This window comes from Manduca sexta, chromosome 25 (genome assembly GCF_014839805.1).
Source record: "Manduca sexta isolate Smith_Timp_Sample1 chromosome 25, JHU_Msex_v1.0, whole genome shotgun sequence".
Classification (NCBI taxonomy): domain Eukaryota; kingdom Metazoa; phylum Arthropoda; class Insecta; order Lepidoptera; family Sphingidae; genus Manduca; species Manduca sexta.
The window spans coordinates 15,096,984-15,117,427 of record NC_051139.1 but is presented as its reverse complement, the minus strand read 5'-3'; the positions used below and the strand labels follow the sequence as shown (position 1 = coordinate 15,117,427).

The 20,444-nt window shown below is 37.3% G+C and overlaps 3 protein-coding genes across 3 annotated transcripts in view; 2 read left to right on the top strand and 1 right to left on the bottom strand.

The window, feature by feature from the left end:
- The first annotated feature begins 285 nt into the window (after window positions 1-285).
- LOC115448696 lies at window positions 286-1,205 on the top strand. The gene has a single exon (XM_030176215.2). The coding sequence runs from the start codon at window positions 317-319 to the stop codon at window positions 1,091-1,093; it is 777 nt and encodes a 258-aa protein (XP_030032075.1). The 5' UTR covers window positions 286-316; the 3' UTR covers window positions 1,094-1,205.
- Window positions 1,206-5,731: 4,526 nt separating this feature from the next.
- LOC115448984 lies at window positions 5,732-6,990 on the bottom strand. The gene is made up of 2 exons (XM_037442912.1): window positions 6,292-6,990; window positions 5,732-5,939 (listed from the first exon to the last, which is right to left on the bottom strand). Exon 1 carries the CDS (start codon window positions 6,949-6,951, stop codon window positions 6,412-6,414), a length of 540 nt encoding a protein of 179 aa, XP_037298809.1. The 5' UTR covers window positions 6,952-6,990; the 3' UTR covers window positions 5,732-5,939; window positions 6,292-6,411.
- A 12,606-nt stretch (window positions 6,991-19,596) lies between these two features.
- LOC119190580 (kinesin-like protein KIF21B) overlaps window positions 19,597-20,444 on the top strand; it is a 56,783-nt gene continuing 55,935 nt past the window's right edge. Inside the window, exons 1-2 of the mRNA XM_037442793.1 lie at window positions 19,597-19,600; window positions 20,178-20,313. Of these exons, the coding sequence (XP_037298690.1) occupies window positions 19,597-19,600; window positions 20,178-20,313 (140 nt within the window). The remainder of the gene's footprint in view (window positions 19,601-20,177; window positions 20,314-20,444) is intronic.

Genomic DNA, 20,444 nt, shown 5'->3' with positions numbered 1-20,444 from the left:
CGCTTAATACTTTATATATACTTAGGATTGAAAATAAGTATGTAAATTATGTATCGCGAAACACACCAACAATATGGAATTATCCGAAACGGTACATAAAGTAAAACTGTTCTCGAACAAAACTAAACTCTATGACGCATTATAAACATAAAAGAACACAAAACGATTCGCAACATTCTGAGAATACGACCTCTCTCTCACACAGCGGCATGACTCCAAAACTGATAACATTGATACACTTTGAACCGTCATCCGCTTGTATAAATACCAGGGGAAGACGAATCGATACCAGTAATAAACTAAAATTGGTTGCAAAATGTTCCTCGTGTTTGTGAGTTTGCTCGCGGCAGCGGCAGCTGCACCGCAATACTTCCACCAGTCAATCCACCACGGATCGGACTACTTTCCTCACCACAGCTCCAATTATCCGCATTACCCGAACCGAGGTTACTTCCCCGAATACCAGAGCCGAAGTCCCTTCGACTCATTCTTCGAAGATAACATCTTCGACACAAGAAGATTCTGGTCTGACCTATCTACCGAGTTAAGGGAACTCGATAACGTACTCGCTGACTTCTACAGAAGATTCCCGTCTAGCGTGTCCAGGGAGGGCATCGAGGGCCACGACTACAAAATAACGATACCGCTGAACGGGTTCGACGAGAAGGATATCATCGTGAAGGCCAGACAGGGATTGTTGATGGTGCAAGCTGTCCACAAAATCGAAGAAACAGTCGTGAAGAGTTACTTGGATGTAAGGAATTTGCCTGACAGCGTCAATGTCACCGGCAGTTGGGTGTATGACAAAGGAGTTCTGAAGATCACCTTCCCACTTAAAGATGACGCAGTTGTCGACGAAAATAAAGGAGACGCAAGTGAAGCTCCTACGACCGAAGCGCCAAGCCGTGAGGCGATAGAACCTTCTGAAGATAACACCGAGGATGCTGACGTTGGTTTGAACAGAGGTGATGATGTAGTAGCTTCGGAGCAAGAGCACATGCTTCAGACCAACGAGGTTCCTAACAACACCGTGGAAGCCACCACTTACGCTGTAGACGTTAAAGGCGATGTGGAGTTTGTACCGATCGAATAAATAAACCTGTTATGTAGTTTTACTGTGTCTTTATATTTATCATAATTACTAAATTTATAAGTAACGGTGAGTTTGGAGACCAAAGAAAAAATATATTTAATTTCCACATCAATATCTTTGTTTTAACAAACATGGAGAGATAATATACTATTATTATAGAACTAGGTTGTAACAAACTTTTTGAAATTAATAAATTATATTCTTTGTCCATTCCTTTTTAATATATAGCAGGTCGTTTTCCATTTAATTGTTTATTTTTAAACGTAGGCATGAACCAGAAACGTCTGTTTTATAACATTGGGTACTTTTCCATGCAGATGTTAGCTAGCTTGTGTACAACCGAGAAGGCGAGTATTTATGTTATTAAATAATGATGCAATTGTGGTCACGTTTTATCTAGAATATTCTGGAATGGCCTCTTCGATTCCTTGAATATGAACATTAATGTTTCATAAATAAAAGTAATAATAGCTTTGTTTTTGTAAAACTTCACAACAAAGAATACAAAGTGCATAGTCAAAATAAGTAACTGCTTTATTGTCATTCTAAAAGATCGTAAACAAAATTAAATTCAATGATCTATCCAATAGTCCTAGATTTATATTTAGTTAATCCATTTATAGGCATTTCATACTAAATGTAGGTATTTAAATATGGATCCAGACGTGATCCACCCAGAGTGAGGGGGTGATTGCGACGGGAAGAACTCACCCTATGCTTTTAAATAGGGACCACCATAACTCGTGCTAAGTAATTTGCCACAGTGACTCGTTCTGATATTATTTTGGTGACCAATGAGAATTCGGCATTAATCTTTTTCTATTAGATTTAATTATGTTGTACCCGAAAATTAATTCAGTAATGCGGACTAAATACGTTATCATTGTGAACTCTGTCACAGCAGCTCCGCTCGCCAAATTCTTAGTTTTGCTTCTAGATAAGGTGGACATTAATTAGTTTTTAACCAAAGAATAGAATTGATTAAGTGCACACTAAATGCAGAGTTTAATTGCTAATGTTTCTTATTAAAAAAGGTAAGTTTTTCACGATTTTAAAATTATAATATCCTTTATGTTACATGCTTACTTTTTATTCAGAGAATTGACTTTAATGCGGCTGAAGTCACGGGGAAAACCTAGTACACATTAAAGATAACGACTAGCGACCCGCCTTCTGTCTTGGTCAGTCTCTGTTTGCAAGCAATGATTAAGGGGTCAAGCATTCACAGTTAAATGCAGATAGCCAGTTAATTATGTCCACACAAACAGCTAATGTTGTTTGCTATTGCCGACTGACTAAGCATTACTATCAGCTTCGTTGTTACATTCATCTTGGATATTAATGGCTTGCTTCATGATTATTTTATGAGATATTATGAGGTCGGTCTCGAGTCTCCTAGACTTATTTTGTTAAATCCAGGGTATTTTATACGTCATCATCATCAGCCACGCAAAGTCCACTGTTGAACATAGCCCTAAAGATTTCCGGACGGACCTGTCGAAAGGGGCCTGCATCCACCGTATGTTTTATAGATTTCCAATTAAAAGGGGTTTTGGCTAAGTGTTCCTGTCCAGGTGTCGCTATTAGGACAAACTTGGAAAAAGTAGAAGTGTCATATGCTTAATGTAAGTCCGCACTATATACACATATTTGATATTAGGTATATAACTGTTGAGACGGGCCGCATTAGGCGAAACCGCACAGTGGCGGTTGCAGAGGATGACTAGGAATTTTATGTCGGAGATACCCGCAGCCCTAATGCGCCGAAGATGGCCTACGCCTAGTTTTAGTTAGTATTATTGCATAAGAATGTATATAGAGACCCGGCACGGCGGTCGGTCGATGATTTCCTCCTCTCCAGGTGGCTCAATGCTGGTTGTCAAGCCGGTGATCCTATCATAATCGATAATTTACCCTTCAGACTTGGCGGTAGTGGTAAAGACGGTAACTCAGTTGTTGAATATCTCGGGCCTCAGTTGTAAGGACCTGATTGCGACTTTCTGATCATAAAGTTATGACAGCAGTTTCTTTGTTGAAATATTCGTAAGGTAAGTTGCCAGTAACATGTTTTTTGCGACTTATTTATGAGTGGAGCAAGCCTTTTATTACGAAATATGCAAATTAATTTTTTTTAATTTGTTACGAACACAAAGGATAGTCTAACACTGCATTGTGCTCGCTACCTTAGATTTTAAGTCACATGTGGAAAAAAATAGATTTACTTATAACTTTGCCTGCTTCATCATCAACTTTTTGTTGGAATGCAATAAGTTTTCAGAGATACTAATGAACCGTCATCGTGCAATAGATGGCGTGCAAGTAATATCCCTTTGCTTTTAATCTAAAAGGCATGAAAATGAAAAAATGCAGGCTGCCTAACTGACTTATAATTAGGATGCTATGAGTCTTTATATAAAAAACATTATCGGAAACTACAGACTCATTGAAGTGGCAATGTGTTAAATCATTTGCAAAATCTACGTGCTCAAAAACTAGATGGCATTATTATCAGGAAAATATACATATTATACAGGCGAATTTATTAGTAAAATTTGTGAAAAAAAAAATATTTGTACACAAACAGGTACATATTTAGTTTCCGTATGCGACAATAGATGGCGTTGTATATAAGTCTTAAAGTACGCTTTTTGCAACACACTGCAAGTACATATCAGTTCCAACATTGCATATCAAAAACTAACCTTCAGAACATAACAGTGGAAACACTGTTGTTTAGCGGCAGAGTTAATCAAGGTGGTATATAAACAAAAGGCTTTGCGTGGGGGAGACTTAATGCTTAGAAATGTAGTGACGAATACAGGGTATATAACATGCCGAAGGTAAATGGTCATGCCACTGTTTCTGACTTGTAGTCGCACTCATTATCAGGGGCTGTAGCTAAGATGATCATCTACAATGGTTAACGCTATTAAAAACAAAATTAACTATATTAATGTCACATCCAAGAGACAGACTTATTGCTAAGATACATCATTACTAAACATATTTTAGTTTTCTATTAGCGTAAACGATTGTAAAAAAGCGTTTTGGCTGCAGCTCTGACGTATATGAATTTTGCTATTTATTTATTTAACATTTTTACTTGGTTTCATGCCAAAGACATTCTCTACTAGTTAAACTGATGAGGTGGAGTTGAAATATAAGAACATGATGTTAACTGAACATATTATGTATACAATTCCCGGTAGGCATAACTTGGCTGCGCTCTCGATAGGTCCACGGATGACGCTTGTCACTTACCAACAGAATCACTTGATCGTTTACCTTCTTAGGCAATAAAAAAAAGTATTTGATCTCACTATATTTTTTTAATAACAAGGATCCGTTTCTCATTGACATCTGTTTTGTAGTTAACTAACTGCTTTTAGGGCTGCTTCGCAGACCCCGGATATCGTACACGCCATACGTCTCATTTGGTTCCCTCTTGCCGCAAGTAATTCCATTTACGAGGATTATACCGTTTGGAGAGCGGCGCAATATTTAATAAACGAGGAACGTTTATAATGAGCTCATCTTATTCGTAACTCCATTTATCGTAGAGAATAAAAAGGTGCCTGAGAATGAACTTGATATAAGAAAATTTGAAATCGTTGTATTTGCAAGCTTCGATGAAGAGTAAATCCAGCTCGCTCTTCAACGTGAAGTCGTTTGGTTAGAATCCTGGTATTGGAATGGTGATTTTGAACCCGTTGTCGTTGTGGTGGTATTTGACGCCTGAAACGTTGCTGGAGCGGTAATGATCGCTCAACATTTGGTCCAAAATGATCAACTTGGTTCCTATTTCTTCGTTTTTTCACATTATTTTCGGGTCGTTCCAGTGGCTTGGCAAGCAACCCTGGGTGACTGCGAACACTGACAGTAGAGCCCAGACACAACGCATGCTGGAGATCAGAATGAACTGACGCGAGAGGTCTCGGCAGCTCGCTCATATTAACTACAATTGTTCTACGACTATAATCTATTGTCGGCCTCTTTCACAAGTTTAAAGTAAATTTTATTTAAGTTTTATTTTATTTTATTAGGACATCTAGTGGTAATTACAATAAAACATAAGTTTTATTTATAAAACTAAATAAATCATTTAAATAAAACACGTGTTAAAGGCATTACCTTTAGGTGTCACAGCATGCACCGAATGGAACTACTTATTTATAAGTGAATACTTAACAAGTATGAAAAACATCAAAGTATGTAACAATAACAAATGTGAGAGGGATCAATGATTGTTATCATCATATATAATTTTTAAAACTTGTGTTCAAAGTTATGGTATTGAACGACTAATTTAGATAGTATTCACTTTATTACCATTGGTTTGGGAGTAAAGATTAAAGTGTGACTCTTATATTTGGTCGGCTTATCTATTATGACGAGTAGCATTTTCTCAGAAGTTGTGAATCAGGCCTAATAATAACTATATATTGAACTTTAGTCTAATCAACTTTGTCACATAACATATCGGTAAGATCGAATTATTGATAGCATTGTTGGTCGGTAGAATAATGCTAGCCTTACTGGATGTTCACAGGAGTCAGAATTCAAATCTTCGAAATAAACCACAACGGTGGGATTTTCCTATACAAGGTAAATCTTAATAGATACAAAAAAAAATATCAATAACATAATAAGCCGATAGCAATTCTATTTAAGGAAAAAAATCTCAGACACTAAACCGATAACAAAACTTACAATTTGTTTTATTTATATTTTTATGCAATAAAATCATAACAACAAAAATATAATAATAAGTTGCATTATTGAACTTCAAATTTTAATACTAGTTGTCACACGATATGCATTAATTGAAACAATGTTAAGTTTATAGCTTAAGGTCCATTTTTCATACATTTTGTTTCACCTTTAATCTGGGTAACTAAACAAGTATTAACAAGTAAAGAATTTAAATTCATGTCTAGTTAGTGATTAGTTCTCGCAGTTGAAAGAAAAACGTAAAAATAATTAAGATGCATGGATATTTCGGCCTTTAAAATTTCGTCGTATTAAATTTTAAAGGCCGAAATATCCATGCATATTAATTATTTTTACGTTTTTCTTTCAACTGCGAGAACTAATCACTAACTAGACGTGAATTTAAATTCTTTACTTGTCAATACTTGTTTAGTTACCCAGATTAAAGGTGAAACAAAATGTATGAAAAATGGACCTTAAGCTATAACCTTAAAGTAGTTAATCCAAATATATTATGTAAAATTACATTGTATAAGATACACTTTTCATTTACTTCTTTTGCGGTTAACTACTACTTGTCTTCGTGACTTTTGCAGTAGGTTAGATTTTTAATGCCTATACCTCTTTCTAGAGGCAGTCAATCCAGAACAGCACACCTCTCCTCGTCTTAAAACTATTACCCCGTTTTGAAGGTTCCTATTGTTGAAATCTAAGTTATGTTGCGCTTCCATGCCACCTGAAGAGTACGGTATAGTAATAGTGAGCTCATCTTCCTCATAAGTCCATCTGCCGCGACTTAATGAAAGGTAGTCAGGGATGAATCTGATGTCAGAATATTGGAGGCTCTCGTCGCAGTTGCAAGCGTTGATGAAGAGCAGCCGCCGTCCAGCCTTCACGATGAAGTCACTAGCTTCGAATCCTGGTAAGGGGATGACCATTTTGAACACGTCATTGTTATGGAAGTACTTGACGTCATCTGGTATATTGTTCGAACGGCAGTGGTTTATTAAAAGTTGGTCCAACGCGATCAGCTTGGTGGCGACTCCGTCGTAGTAGTCAACCAGTCTTTTGGGATCATTCCAGTGGCACGGCACGCGGCATCCCTCGGAGAGTGCGAGGAACGCCAGTAAAGCTAAGACCCGACGCATTTTGTTGACCAGATTATACTGACGCGAGAGGTCGCAGTAGAACGTTTATATCATATGCAATGAATTTCAGTTTATCTTAACGCATGACATAATTAAAATGTTGTTCGGCAGTTTATTGCGCTATTATTGATAATGAGATATGCTTGTTACTTGGTGATGCTTGGATTCTGTAGTATTTTTAGGTAGGTACGTACTGGATATTAGGTATAAGTGTGGACCACCTAGATATATAAAACGTATCGTCGGTTGAAAGAATTATCTCTGCCTATCTAAGTAGATGTCAGATATTTGGACTAAATTACACTGAATATCATAACTAGAGTACATTTTAAATTACTAGAATTTGATACATTATAAAGATACCTTTCCCTTGCATTTCTACGGCGTACAACCTTTTAAATAATAGAAGATTTATTTCAATCCTTTTTCAATTAACCTAAAGAGTGTATGTTTTACCTTTCAGAGTTGACGTCAAGTAGGCGGTCGAGCAAGTAAGTTGAATTGTTTCTGCAATATACCTGGATGGGTTGCGTTGACCCCAATTTGGAGTGGGAGAAGGGAGGTGGAAGACGATTAAACTGTATCTGATGAAACAAAAAGCGTAGATATGCTATACACTGACTCAAACAATTTTTTCTGAACACGTACTATGTTACATAGACTTAGGTCCTTGACATTATGTCGTGTGGGATTTTTTTTTGGGTATAGGGCCTCGCACTTAACCCCGGGGGAATTTTGTGTATGGGATACTGGAATCCTCCGGCTAAACTACTGCAGGGTCCTGGAGGAATTGGGAGGGGGTAGCTGGGAAGGAAGTTTAAGGGACGGATAAGGAATCCTAGGGCCACGTCAAATGACCCCCCGTGTATGGGCGTCTATTCGGTGTGAAGACCGAGCGCACGAGAGTTACCTCGGGAGGAGTCATGTGGGACGTGACGAAAACCAGAGGCTGCAGCCAAGACGCGTTCCTACCATCATTTACGCTAGTAAATGACAAAAATATGTATAGGAAAGATATTCGATCGTCAGACTTAGCGCTAAAATATGGCGATAGGTATACACTACGGCCACAGAACGAACCATTTTTTTTATCGCTTTTAATGACGAGACGAGTTTGCCGTTCGCCTGATTACCATCATCGACTGTCCATAAACACTAGAAACACCATACAACCTCTTGATTTACAAAGTATCGTTCGGTATTCCACTGCGCCCGCCATCCCGAGACATGAGGTGTTAAGTCTTATTATGTCCAGTAGTTACACTGGCTATAATGACCTTCAAACGGCAACACAACCGTGACTTCACACTAATGGCATATTTACCTCTATATTATAATATTGGTTTTGAGGAATAACTAATGCGCATTATCGACTTTATATTTAACAAGAACCTAGTATCTTAAAATGGAGTCGTGTCGGTAAATAATTATCCATTATCACTGAATTTTATTGCTTGGAAATTACATTGATAGAGAAATTAATTAATTAATATAAATAAAGTAATAAACTTTTGAACCCTGCTCGTTGAAAACCCGAGATTTGCATTATCGTGGTTATAAGTACGCATGTCGACTTGTAGGTGGTTACAATGATGTTATTCTTGTAGCTGGTCGGCTAGTGGGCAGATGTCTCTCTTAGTATAACATTGAAGAACAGGAATGGCAAACCAGTCGCACGCTTGCCAGAGGATCTACTTCGAAAATCGAAATCCGTAGTTTCGGATGACGGATCACACATTTTGTTATTACGATGTGTTAGGGATCCGATGACACAGATTCGACCGGTTTATCGCAACATTTCAGACATGGAATTAGTATGAACTTATACCATCCCTTTTTAAAATCACCTGCGAGGATAAAGTTCCACTGGTTTCTCCAAAAAAGATATACGGTAAATTGATCCAGCCACTAAGGTAAGCTGCAGAACGGTGACGGATCCGAAGTAATTTGGTAGTAAAGTTAAATCCGAAGTTTGTCGTTTCTTCGTTTCGGACCGATGTTTCGACGTTCGTTTTTCGAAGTAGACCCTTAGTAATCATATCGTAATCAATAAACCCTTACAAACATTACATCTGTTTGAATGATAGAAATGAAACATTACTTCATGTGCTTACCTCTTCGATTAAGACCATCAATCATATCACGTATGTACGTCGTAACTACATAATCAAATCTACGATAATCTCTCCATGACGAGAGGTTCTCAACTGTACGAGGGATTTAGCAAATTTAACAAATACCATTACTAGGTGCAAGACGTTCACTGCTAAATATAAGCTTCTAGTAATGTTTTTTTTGTTCTAGAAATAGACACTAATAGTATATAATATAATAATATTAACCCTGTATTATATCAAGCGGCGATAGCCTAGTTGGGTATGGAACGGACTGCCGAGACGAATGTCCGCAGGTTCAAATCCCCCGGGCACACACCACTGACTTTTCTAAAAAATTATGTATGTATTCTTTGTGAATTATCGCTTGCTTTAACGGTGAAGGAAAACGTCGTGAGGAAACCTGCATACCTGAAAAATCATCTATAGGAATTTTCGAGGGTGCGTAAAGTTTACCAATCCGCACTGGGCCAGCGTGGTGGACTAAGGCCTAATCCCTCTCAGTAGTAGAGGAGGCCCGTGCCCAACAGTGGGACAGTATATAATCCAGGGCTGATAGTATTATTATGTATTGTCCTACTGCTGGGCACGATCCTCGTCACTACCGAGAGGGATTAGGACTTAGTCCACCACACTGGCCTAGGGCAGATTGGCAGACTTCACATAGCCTTAAAATTACTATAGAAAACTTCGCAGGTATGCAGGTTTCCACGTTGTTTTCCTTCACCGTTAAATGATAATTCACAAAGAATACAAGAGTCTAATAATGTTAGCACTGCAATTTTTTAAGACAAATGTAGTTATCTTAATATTATTTTGGCCTTTGATTCAAATAACTTTTTTAAACAATGCAGAATTATTATTTTTTGACCTTTGTCTTTTTCTGATACGGCTGATAATACGAATAATTATTTTATTACTAATTATACACACATACTCACGCCTTTAATCCGCGGTGGGGTAAGCAGAGTTATAACTCGTGCACACAGTTTTCACAAGGTGAGCCTATTGCGCACAAATTCTAGACTTCGAGCTGCTGATTCGAAAAACCCAACATAACTGCTGATCCGGGAGTCATTATTATTGCTATTAATTTTTATCTTTATAACCCAAGTCTTAAAAACGTAAGAATACATTGTCTCATCCATACTTCCATTTCCTACAACCATTTTGACCATACTAACAATAATACCCTGAACTCCTAATAGCAATTACATCCAACAATTAACAATAAATATCAGGTAGCCATAACAAAAGTGTCGCAAAAGTTTTCTCATATCCGAGCTTTCTAATGTTCTAAGCGGTAACTATCGTCGCTAACGAGCTTTCGACTAACCGAATTTAAGTAATTAACTTAGATCTGCAGACTTAACTTAGTTATAACTTGCAAGTTAAGTTAGGTTTAAGTTATCCGCGCTAACTTCACCCTATGTTAATTCGGCCTTTAACTTCTGCAGTATTATCTGCATTTCATATATTTCTCGCTGTATAATGCAATGACTTTGTAATGAGTTTTAAATGGTTGAGACGGTAAATATTTTCATAAGCTATGGCGGGAAAAGCATGACAGTTGGACGGTTTCACGACTCTGTGTTTCATGGACAAGTAGAGATGGGAGAGGCACATTTTGTTCTCATGTTAGGTTCTTTGTTATAAACAAGTCGGCTTGAGTTTTAGACGAGCGAAACTCAAAAGTCCGGAGTGCTGCTCAAATTGAGGATCGATTCCGAGGCTACACGTCATCATATGACTGTAGTTCGTTTAATTAAAAAATAGACCTTGGGAAGGACATAGGCTATTTTTTATTGGCAGAAAATTTATAGCGGATTTTTTTTATCTCAGAAAAACTTATAAGAAGAGCAGAGTCGCGAGCAATAGCTAGTATTGCGTAAGAACATTGTTTCTATTATCATTTCCCTTCAAATACTTGTCGGTCTGTTTATTGAAATTCTCTGAGTGACAGCACATATTGTGAAATATTTGAAATGGAAGTTGTAGATTTGTAACATATAACAAATAGCCTACGAGGAAAATAAAAAGTCAGCTTTGAACGCTCCACTTTGCTTTTTATATTTAAAAATAACGTTTTCAGACTAAGAACGTTTGTACATATTTTACTTCAATATGGCAAGATTTTTTTATTTTCGTGGTCATGGTATAAGGAGCTTTTGGCTAAGGTTGGACGGTTTTGCGATGAGTTGAGAGGAAATAGGAAAAAAATCTCATAAAATATTTAAGGGAAACTGGCATTTTATACATTAAGCTTTAAATTGGTTTTTATTAGAGCTTTCTTATGTGATAATTAAATCCTCTTTAAATTCTTTCGCATACACAGAAATACAATTAGGTATTATAGAAATTTAAAACACTTAGACAAGGTTGTTTAGAAAAAGTGGAGGGGATATGATAGTGCACAAGTGTGTGCGCAATACACAGGTGCACTCTCAGTTCCTTCACTCTCATAGTCCTGCGACGTCTCGCCGTCGCAATCCGACATAACTGGAGAGAGATCAGGCGCATGACTTACGTGATTTCAGCGCTAACTTCCTTGACCTTGGTTAAGTAATTTTGAAGTCACAATTATTTTTGTACCCGGGATTCCAACCCAGGAGAAGCAGTAGTCGTAATTGTACCACGTATTAAAACTTTGCCACCGAGGCTCAAATATACAACGCAACGAACTCTAATAACACTCAGTAGTAACAAAAGATCCTTAAGCATTAACCCTGGTTTATCATGGTGTAAACGATTGTTAATAGTAATAATGGTGCTATTGTAGGCCTTTGTTCCCATCCCATACCGGGATACTTCCTCAAACGTTTATAACAAATCTTTGTTCTGGATGTTATTGTTGGCGAATCCTTTGTTTACGGAACGCTTTAGAACTTTCTATACGATAATGTAAGCTTGTTTGACTGCCCACGAGTTAAGCGGATGCGTCATTGTGATTCTGGTGATGGAATTTTAATGTATGTTGTGTCTCCTGAAATGAACAGTAGTGGGGTTGGTAGGCCGTACCATGCCATCAACGCCAAGAGCGTCTTTTGGTGCGCGGGGAGGGGTCGCATTTCGGGACATCGCACATTGTCAGTTGCGGACGATTGCTACACTTTTCGTCAGAAGACTAATGTGTCGAAGATGCACTCAGTGGATTTCTTTTTAGGCAGAGGCGTACAAGTAGACGCATATATTATATTGCAGTCATACTTCGGTCTCATATCTGCGCCGTAATAGAAAGTCTGTTATAGTGGATGCAAATTCAAATTTTAGCCAACATGTATGAAATATGAATTAGAAACCCATTTTTTATCCAAACGGCGAATTGAGTCAAGAAATTGTAAAACTCATTTTTCTGAACTCGAAGGATTACCGAGCTACTGCAGACGCCCAGGCAGCTGTATTCCTTCTCAACGAAGCTGACAGCCTTTTAAAAATTATAATAAAGGTTTAAAAGACGAAATAAAAATTGTCGAGCGCAAAATTCTTGTTTAAAAGAGCGATACTATTACGAAATTTATTTTTCTTCTTGCACAAAAAAAAAAAACAAAGCTGTCACAGAGAAGGAAATGAAATGTCGCAGCCGACGTTATATAATGTAATCCAATAATAACTGTTACGAATGCCTTTGATGCTTTTTCTGCGCCGAGCAGAGAGCGCTGCAGCTCAGAATTAGATCGATTTGTGCTGGGGGTCAAGTCATACGAGATTAGATATTTAATTATTTATCACTCTATTGTACACATATATTCAGGTAAGAGCGGCGTTGGACGTCCACCTGCAAGGGCGACAGACGACTTCATCAAGGTCGCAAGAACACAGATGCAGGCCGCTTTCGACAGGTCCGTCTGGGAATCTTTGGGGTAGATAAAGGTCACAGGAACATGCTTGATGCAAGCGGGTTTTAAGAGGTCCATCTGGAAATCTTTGGGAAAGGTCTATGTTCAACAGTGGACTTTATGTGGCAGATGATGATGATTCAGGTAAAACATGGTATAATATTCACTTAAATAAAGTACAATTGGCGTCTTGTCGCTCGAAGGCATTTCTTACAGACAACCATAGGAAGGCGAAGGAAAGAGAACGGTTAGTTGATGTTTGCAGTGTACAAGACAGATTTTTATATAAAAAAAAATATGACGATTAATGATTCATTTTCTTTAATAGCAAAATTACGAACAAATTTGGTGATAATATAACCATAAATAAGATATATTTTTAAACTAGCTGACCCGACAGACGTTGTCCTGTCTTAACTATGTATGCACGCGCGCATTCTGTCGATCGCTGACAGTTATTTCAAACCACTGACAGTTATGTAAAATTAATATTGTAGATAAGTTTTCTTAAATTTTCTAATTTTACGCGCAATTTTTTGATTTAATTCTTTCATAAGAACCTTTTCCAGACAATAACAAACACAATAAAAAAAATAGTGAAATCGGTCCAGCCGTTTACGCGTGATGGCGTGACCAAGGGAAATCGGGATTCATTTTTATATAGATGTAATGCCCAGTTAAGAACTCATTCGAAGGTAAGAGCATTGCCGTTTTAAAAAAAGTCGGAATACGCCATGACGCCATCTTAAGAAATCGCGAAGTGATTTTCAGACATTTAACATGGAGTACACTGGTGCGGCTTAGCGATAGAAATAGACAATACATCCCTGTACAAATTTCTTGCTATTATCTTAATTCTTTATTTTACAATTTGCGTATTTTCTCAAAACAATTAAGATCAGAAACCTTTTTAGTATGAAACATCTGCATAAATAAGTTATCCTTATTAACACCGACATAAAACAAAATAAAGCTGGAAACGTTTCGCGTAAATTAAAATTCGACATTAACAGAGAGTTTTGTTTGCTAATGTTTTTCTGGATGATCGGCCCATCAACTAAACGCGTAAAGAAAAAACTTTGACAGCAAACATTTTAACTTTCGCTTTTGTAAGGCGGGGCGGGAATTATGAGCCTAGTGAATATATTTAGGGGGTTCCATACAAAATGGACAAGCAATAATACAATGTTACACCTGGTATAGGCGTACCCACGTGGATGGTAACAGATTTTTTTATACGAGCACCGAAAATTAACTCTACTTTACCTAATGATAGGCGAAATAGGGTCTTCGTAAACATATTTTTTTCTCAAATAAATACACATTGTATAATATAATTTTAGCTAATTTACAGTGGTAATTTTATTAGTGTTTCACAAGTGAAGTGTCAGAAGGTGGTGCGATGTCAGCAGGGTCTATAGAGAGTCGACTAAAGAGATATGATTACCCCTTGCCAGTCGACATAATTATGCCAGTCCTTGTTCAGGAACAAAAATTCTGACTGCACATTTTATATATTGTCGTTCTCCATTTCTTGTTTTTTGTCAAAAATATTGAAGATGCATCAAGACTTGTCTATAACATATTTTTAATAAAACAGAATGCAGACAATCAAATCGCTCGTTTCATAATGGCAACCAGTCGAACCATGAATATTATAAATCCATGTCCAAATGCTACATTGAAATTGAAGTTCGGTGAATTCGAAGAAAACTACCGTCCATCCATTCAGTAACGAAGCACCCCGTGCAGGTCGATTGGTCCTTCAAAAACGTGCACCTGTACTAATTGCATTGAAATATTTCGAAAAGCTGGTCGGAAGCTTCCCAATTTGTTCGGAGCTGTATGTCATGTATTCATCGTATAATTGGACCAGTTGCTTTGCTTAGGACGTGCACTGTGAAGATCTGGGTTTGAATATCAAGATGAGTAACAAATTTCGATGCAACAAATGTAAATGTTTGTGAAGATTTTCGGACGTAAGTTATAAGGAAGTGAAGACTTTTTTAAAAAACCTATTGGAACTATTGGTGGATGGTTTCTTTTATACGTGAGGTGTCTAGGTAGGTCCCGTGACAATGTCTATTTCTATTGCCAAGGAGCAGTATGCATGCGTTGTGTTCGGGATTGAAGGACATTGTAGCCAGCGTAATTACTGGGCTTTATGACACCATCTCATGTCTCAGGTGACGAGCGTAGTGGAGTATCACGCACTATTTTCTAATACAAAGTTCTGTATGGAGTTGCTACTGTTTAAGGGATGTCGTATCTCTTATAACTTTAATAAAAAAAAATTGATGAAATTTAACAAACAATGTTCCTCTCATATTTGAAATGAATCGCGTAAATTATTCCAGAAAAGACTTTGCAAGCAATGCCGCGAGCAAAAACTAGTGTTTAATAGAACCCTGACTACGGAACCTTACTTGTAACGTTCAGTTAATTACGCTTTTGTCTGCGAAAACTCTTCGGAGCCAGTCGGAATTATTAAATACAGGCGTAATAAAACTGGAAAGAAAATGAAAAAAGTTATTTTTAACACTTAACTTCAGTTCTGTTCGAATCAAACTGATGGACTATTTATCTTCATTTTGCATATTTCTTAGTTCATGTTGTTTTATACTACCTTGCAGTGGCGCAGACGAATTTTCTGAAAAGGAACCCGACACAACTTATACTATTATATATTAATGTGGTTTACAAATCGTTTTAATGACAGATTTTACATAATTTGTTAAAGGGATATCGGCAGGGATTACGTTATGTATATGGACCATGGCCATTGCTACCTTGCCTAAATAGTTCTCGAAAATCTGGCCCAGGTGTGGGACAACTAAGGCTGGTAGGTAAATGCTATTTAAAAAACACAGAAGCCATGCTTTTAGCCCAGAAGAGGTAGGCAGAGGTGCACCTGCTGCATCCCGTTTTGGCTGTGTATATACCGTCCCATGATGTAATAGGAGGCGAGACCTCACGGGCACGAATTCCAGACTCCGGGCTGATACTGAGTAGAAAAACCAAATATTAGTTTGCCCGATCTGGGGCTCGAACCCTAGACCTGAGCACCGCAGTCATATACAAATATGTAAAACATGGTTAAAAACTTTGCGCCACACATAAATAATGGTGGAAGATTGCTTCAGACGACTACAAATCGAGAAAAGCTATTTGATCGCTAGCTCAGGATTGTCTTATCGCTAGCTTAGGTTGATTTCACCGGTCTTACGGCTTAATGACGACACTCGGGAGTATGCATGCATACTGGTTAATATTGGGCCGAGTCCCTAATCCTATTTACCGTATATAACAACCAAAGCTCGCGGTTGCCTTCTTAGGTGCATACGAGACGGTTCGGGGGTAACTTGTTGCACTAAATAGCTGCTTGGGAGTCTTGTAACCGCCTGATCTAGTTAGACCAAGTACAAATTTATCGCGAAAATATATCTATAGCATTACATTGCTAGCATGAAGGTCACGTATGGAGAAGTACGTGGTTGCAATTGTACTGCGGGTAAACAGTTTCACATGTTTTACAAATTGTATGTACAAGTGCCGATAAGTAAATACGGCTATGTGGTGAGAAAGTAAATTGAATGCGTTCGAGTGCCTTTGTAGGGACAACATGTCGGAGGCGGTTTGAGGACAGTTTTGAATACCTTGTGATTTGAGAATTTTCTGGATTTTGTAACGCTGCTACGTTATACGTAGTAATGATATGAGTTCACTTAAGATCAAAATAAAAAATAGTTTTCGGATGTTATCGATTTTTTTATTGGTCGTCCGAAAAATGAAAGTTACAATATCTACCTACATTTTTTTAGGTATCTATACTAATATATAAAGCTGACGAGTTTGTTTGTTTAAACACGGTGATCTCAGGAACTAGTAGTTCGAATATTTAGTGTTGGATAGCCCATTTATCGAGGCATTCTATAGACTGTAGTGTATATAGCTTATTAATAATGATAACCACCTTCGTTACCACCGGACTATACAATCCGAAGTGTAGTACAAACATTAAAACAGTGTATTTGTCTCGTAACTAATTTTTGATGTACATTTTCCTTTACGAAGATCGCTAAATAAGTCAGTGTACACTAATTATTGCTTTCATAAATTATTAATGGGAAAATAAACAACAATATATATTATATAGGAGATACAATAATTAAAATCGTAAGATATTAGTCTCACATTCTCGCAAATCATAGCCGCAACAGCCTTGCAACTGAGTGTTTTAAACTTCCTCCAGACCGTTCTATTTGTAAGAAAAAAGCCTCAGCGCGGAGTTCCGGCTTGCAGATAGACTGTGCGGCGGCTTATTGCTATGTAACAGCTATAAGATTTCATAGTAATTGAGCGGTAAGATGCTTTACTTCGTCATCGGTTTTATTATATTCTTTGAGTTTCGTAAAAGGCTTTCCTAGGCTTGGTAAAGTCATTAGATTTGGTTGGCGGCTTTGCGTGGAAGACTTCGGAATAGAATTTTGTGGACTTCCTCGTAATAATCTTTACGGCTTGGTATATTTGTGCCAAATTACATATATTTTGTAGTTTCTTTAGATACTTCTAACCTGCATACCCACATCTTCATTTTTAGAATTTATTATAATATTAGAAGGGGCCAGACATGAGGAGGGGCAAATAATACAATGATTCGATGGACAGGTTTCATAGATAACAGCGATGTATTTACATATATTATATATAGGCATACATACATAGTATTACGCCTCTATCTCATATTGATACGCAGATACTATGGATTGCCACTTTAAACATCTTCAAAAGTCACCAAATAGAATTGATTATTAATTGATATCTTTAAATTTATTTCCTGCCCTAACCTATATACTTTATCAACTTCTTATCAATTCCTTATTTTTTTAAATAACAAATTTTCCTAACCTATTGCCATTGTAGCAAGCCATAATAAAATTTGTAAAAAATACGACATGATTCCCAGAGACCTGATCATCACGATAACAGTTACAATTCTAATATTAACAATAGTCCATTCTATGTATTTCCGGTGGTCAAATACAGGTACTTAAGTACAAAACGAAACGAGCTGTTTGAGTGTTAGTTATATATTTAGGTGAAGCTAGCGATTGCTTATTGCTACTCTACTAACCGGCCTTTACCTATTCTTTTTTAAAATGTAGATAATCAATTGTATTGCATGCCCATGCACGGCATTTGTCGCGCTCCTAGGCTTGTGTATACCTCATTAAATTAATATAAAGATCTATTAAGGCTGGCGAATATTTCCTAGCCTTTTCCCTTCTGCTCATCCTAAGAAGGTTACTTTTTCTTCCCCCATATCCCCTCCTAACTGTTCTTCAGGGCCTTGCAGTCGCTAAGACAGGGGATTCTAGTATCCCATTTGGTTTCCCCCGGTGTTAACTGAGGGGTTTGATAATAATAAAAAAACAATTGTGTCCCTTTTATCTTTATACTCGCGGGTATTGTATCTGTATTTTGTATTTTCACTTCCGCGTATTGTATGTCTTTCTATCATGCTACTGCCGAGTACTGTACGCTATCATTACCTTGCTTTCCATTGTAAGGTATCCTTTCATTCATGTACGTTTAGCAGGAACTGAGAGTGATCACACGCCTCGGCTGCTTTCAATGGATGAAGCTTTTGCGAAGACACGTTTCCGCGTGTTTGTGGCTTTAGATTCTGATATTGAGTTCCGAAAGGTTTAACGATTTTGTATCTTATAATTGGATGGTAAACTTTGTTTTGTAAAAGTGTTTGTATAAAGGAATGATGGGATGAGCAAAAAGTTGTTTTTATTTCCTTTTTTTGTAGGGCCACGGATCAGAGAGATTTTCACAGCCTCACACCCACCACTACAACTCCTGTAGTCCAGGATCAGTAGTGGCACGCATTTTATGGCACCGAGCGGTGAGCTCGACGAGTCTCAGTGAAAACTAATTTGTCACTATCGCGCAACGTAATCAAAAAAAATCAAATAGGAAGGATCTGGAAATATTAAGAGTCCACTTTCCTCCATATCAAAGTGCGAGCCACGGCGATGAGACTCGATTGAGTTTGAGATAAGATTCCTTTTGATGGTAGGTGATTTGGACTAGATAGATTGTCGACTGATGTGTGATAATGTCGTCAGTAGTTATAAATATGCCTATTTGAATCGATTGTTTGATAGGTAAGCGTGCCCATTAACAGTAACATCACAAGAACTTTGAATTATTATGCACTGGATGGCATTGCATTCCATCCGTTGACTTGCGACAGTACATGTGAAGTCTAATAACACACAGAAATTATATTGGCTGCGGTATCTTTTAAAACAGAAACATAATTACAGTATTTGATAATAAATAATTAATATTGCATGCACCTTTTATTTCGCGGCATTAGTTTATAAAGGGTCATTTTGATATTGTGTTACTAAATGAAATCATACACTTATTTTTTTTTTAAATAACACTGCTATGTTAAATAAAAAAGTGAAAATACATATAATATTATGTTATTTTATTTTACATGCCCTGATGCCACTAAGTGTACTCTAAGATAATTTGTCAGAGCGGCAACACTCACGCACACTCCATATTCGCAAGAAACTAAAATTACCAAAAACATTAAAAATGGAAGCTATGATTTTTGGGCAAAATATTTGTTATACGTAATCATTTTTCGCAGTAGTTTATCAGTCGTAAAGATGAGTAAGTCCTTATATTTATTAATGCTATGTCAAGACGACCCGGTCTGATATGGCGAAAAAAATTTAAAGGTCACATTTTACTGTTTGTGCGTTTACTTCTCAGACTTTCCTTGTTTTGGAAGTTTGTTACATCCCTCAAAGCTTTTAACCTGAGTGAAAATCACAGTATTCCTTCAAGACGAAGCTAAAATGAGAAAATTCATTTATTCCCACATTTGCCGTTACTAGATTTAAGTGGATAGGTAGGCATACTTATTTGGATGTGTCAAGACATGATCTATAAGGCTCTGTGTACAGTAACGTTAAGAATTGCGGCGTTTTTTAATTGAATTTATTTATTACTTGTGTTTGTGACTCCGTCTGTGTGTACTTTTAAATAAAAGCTCATGTCTTTACGTCCGAAAAAGGCAAAGGTAAAACTAGTTCGTTCACACATTGACTAGCTTAAATCGTGGATGATGATGAGTGAAGTAGAAGAAACATGCCAGTGTATTGACAAAATATACAGATTTTTAAGACCGACCTGGAATCGTAACCAGAACCTCAAAATTTATAAAACTAGCGATAGACCAATGCAGCGCACTTCAGCCAGCTAAAGCGTCTGAAGCTGATCGCGAGTCCGCAGTTCACGGACAAGCGGGTGGGCTACCTCGCCATGCTGCTGCTAGATGAGCGCCAAGACGTGCACCTGCTCATCACCAACTGTTTGAAGAAGTAATAATAATATAATTCTTTATTGCACAACCAAAAAAACATAAATAAAACAGATACAAGACATGGTTACACAATGGGCGATCTTATCGCTCATAGCGATTTCTTCCAGATAACCTTTGGATGGACAGTAA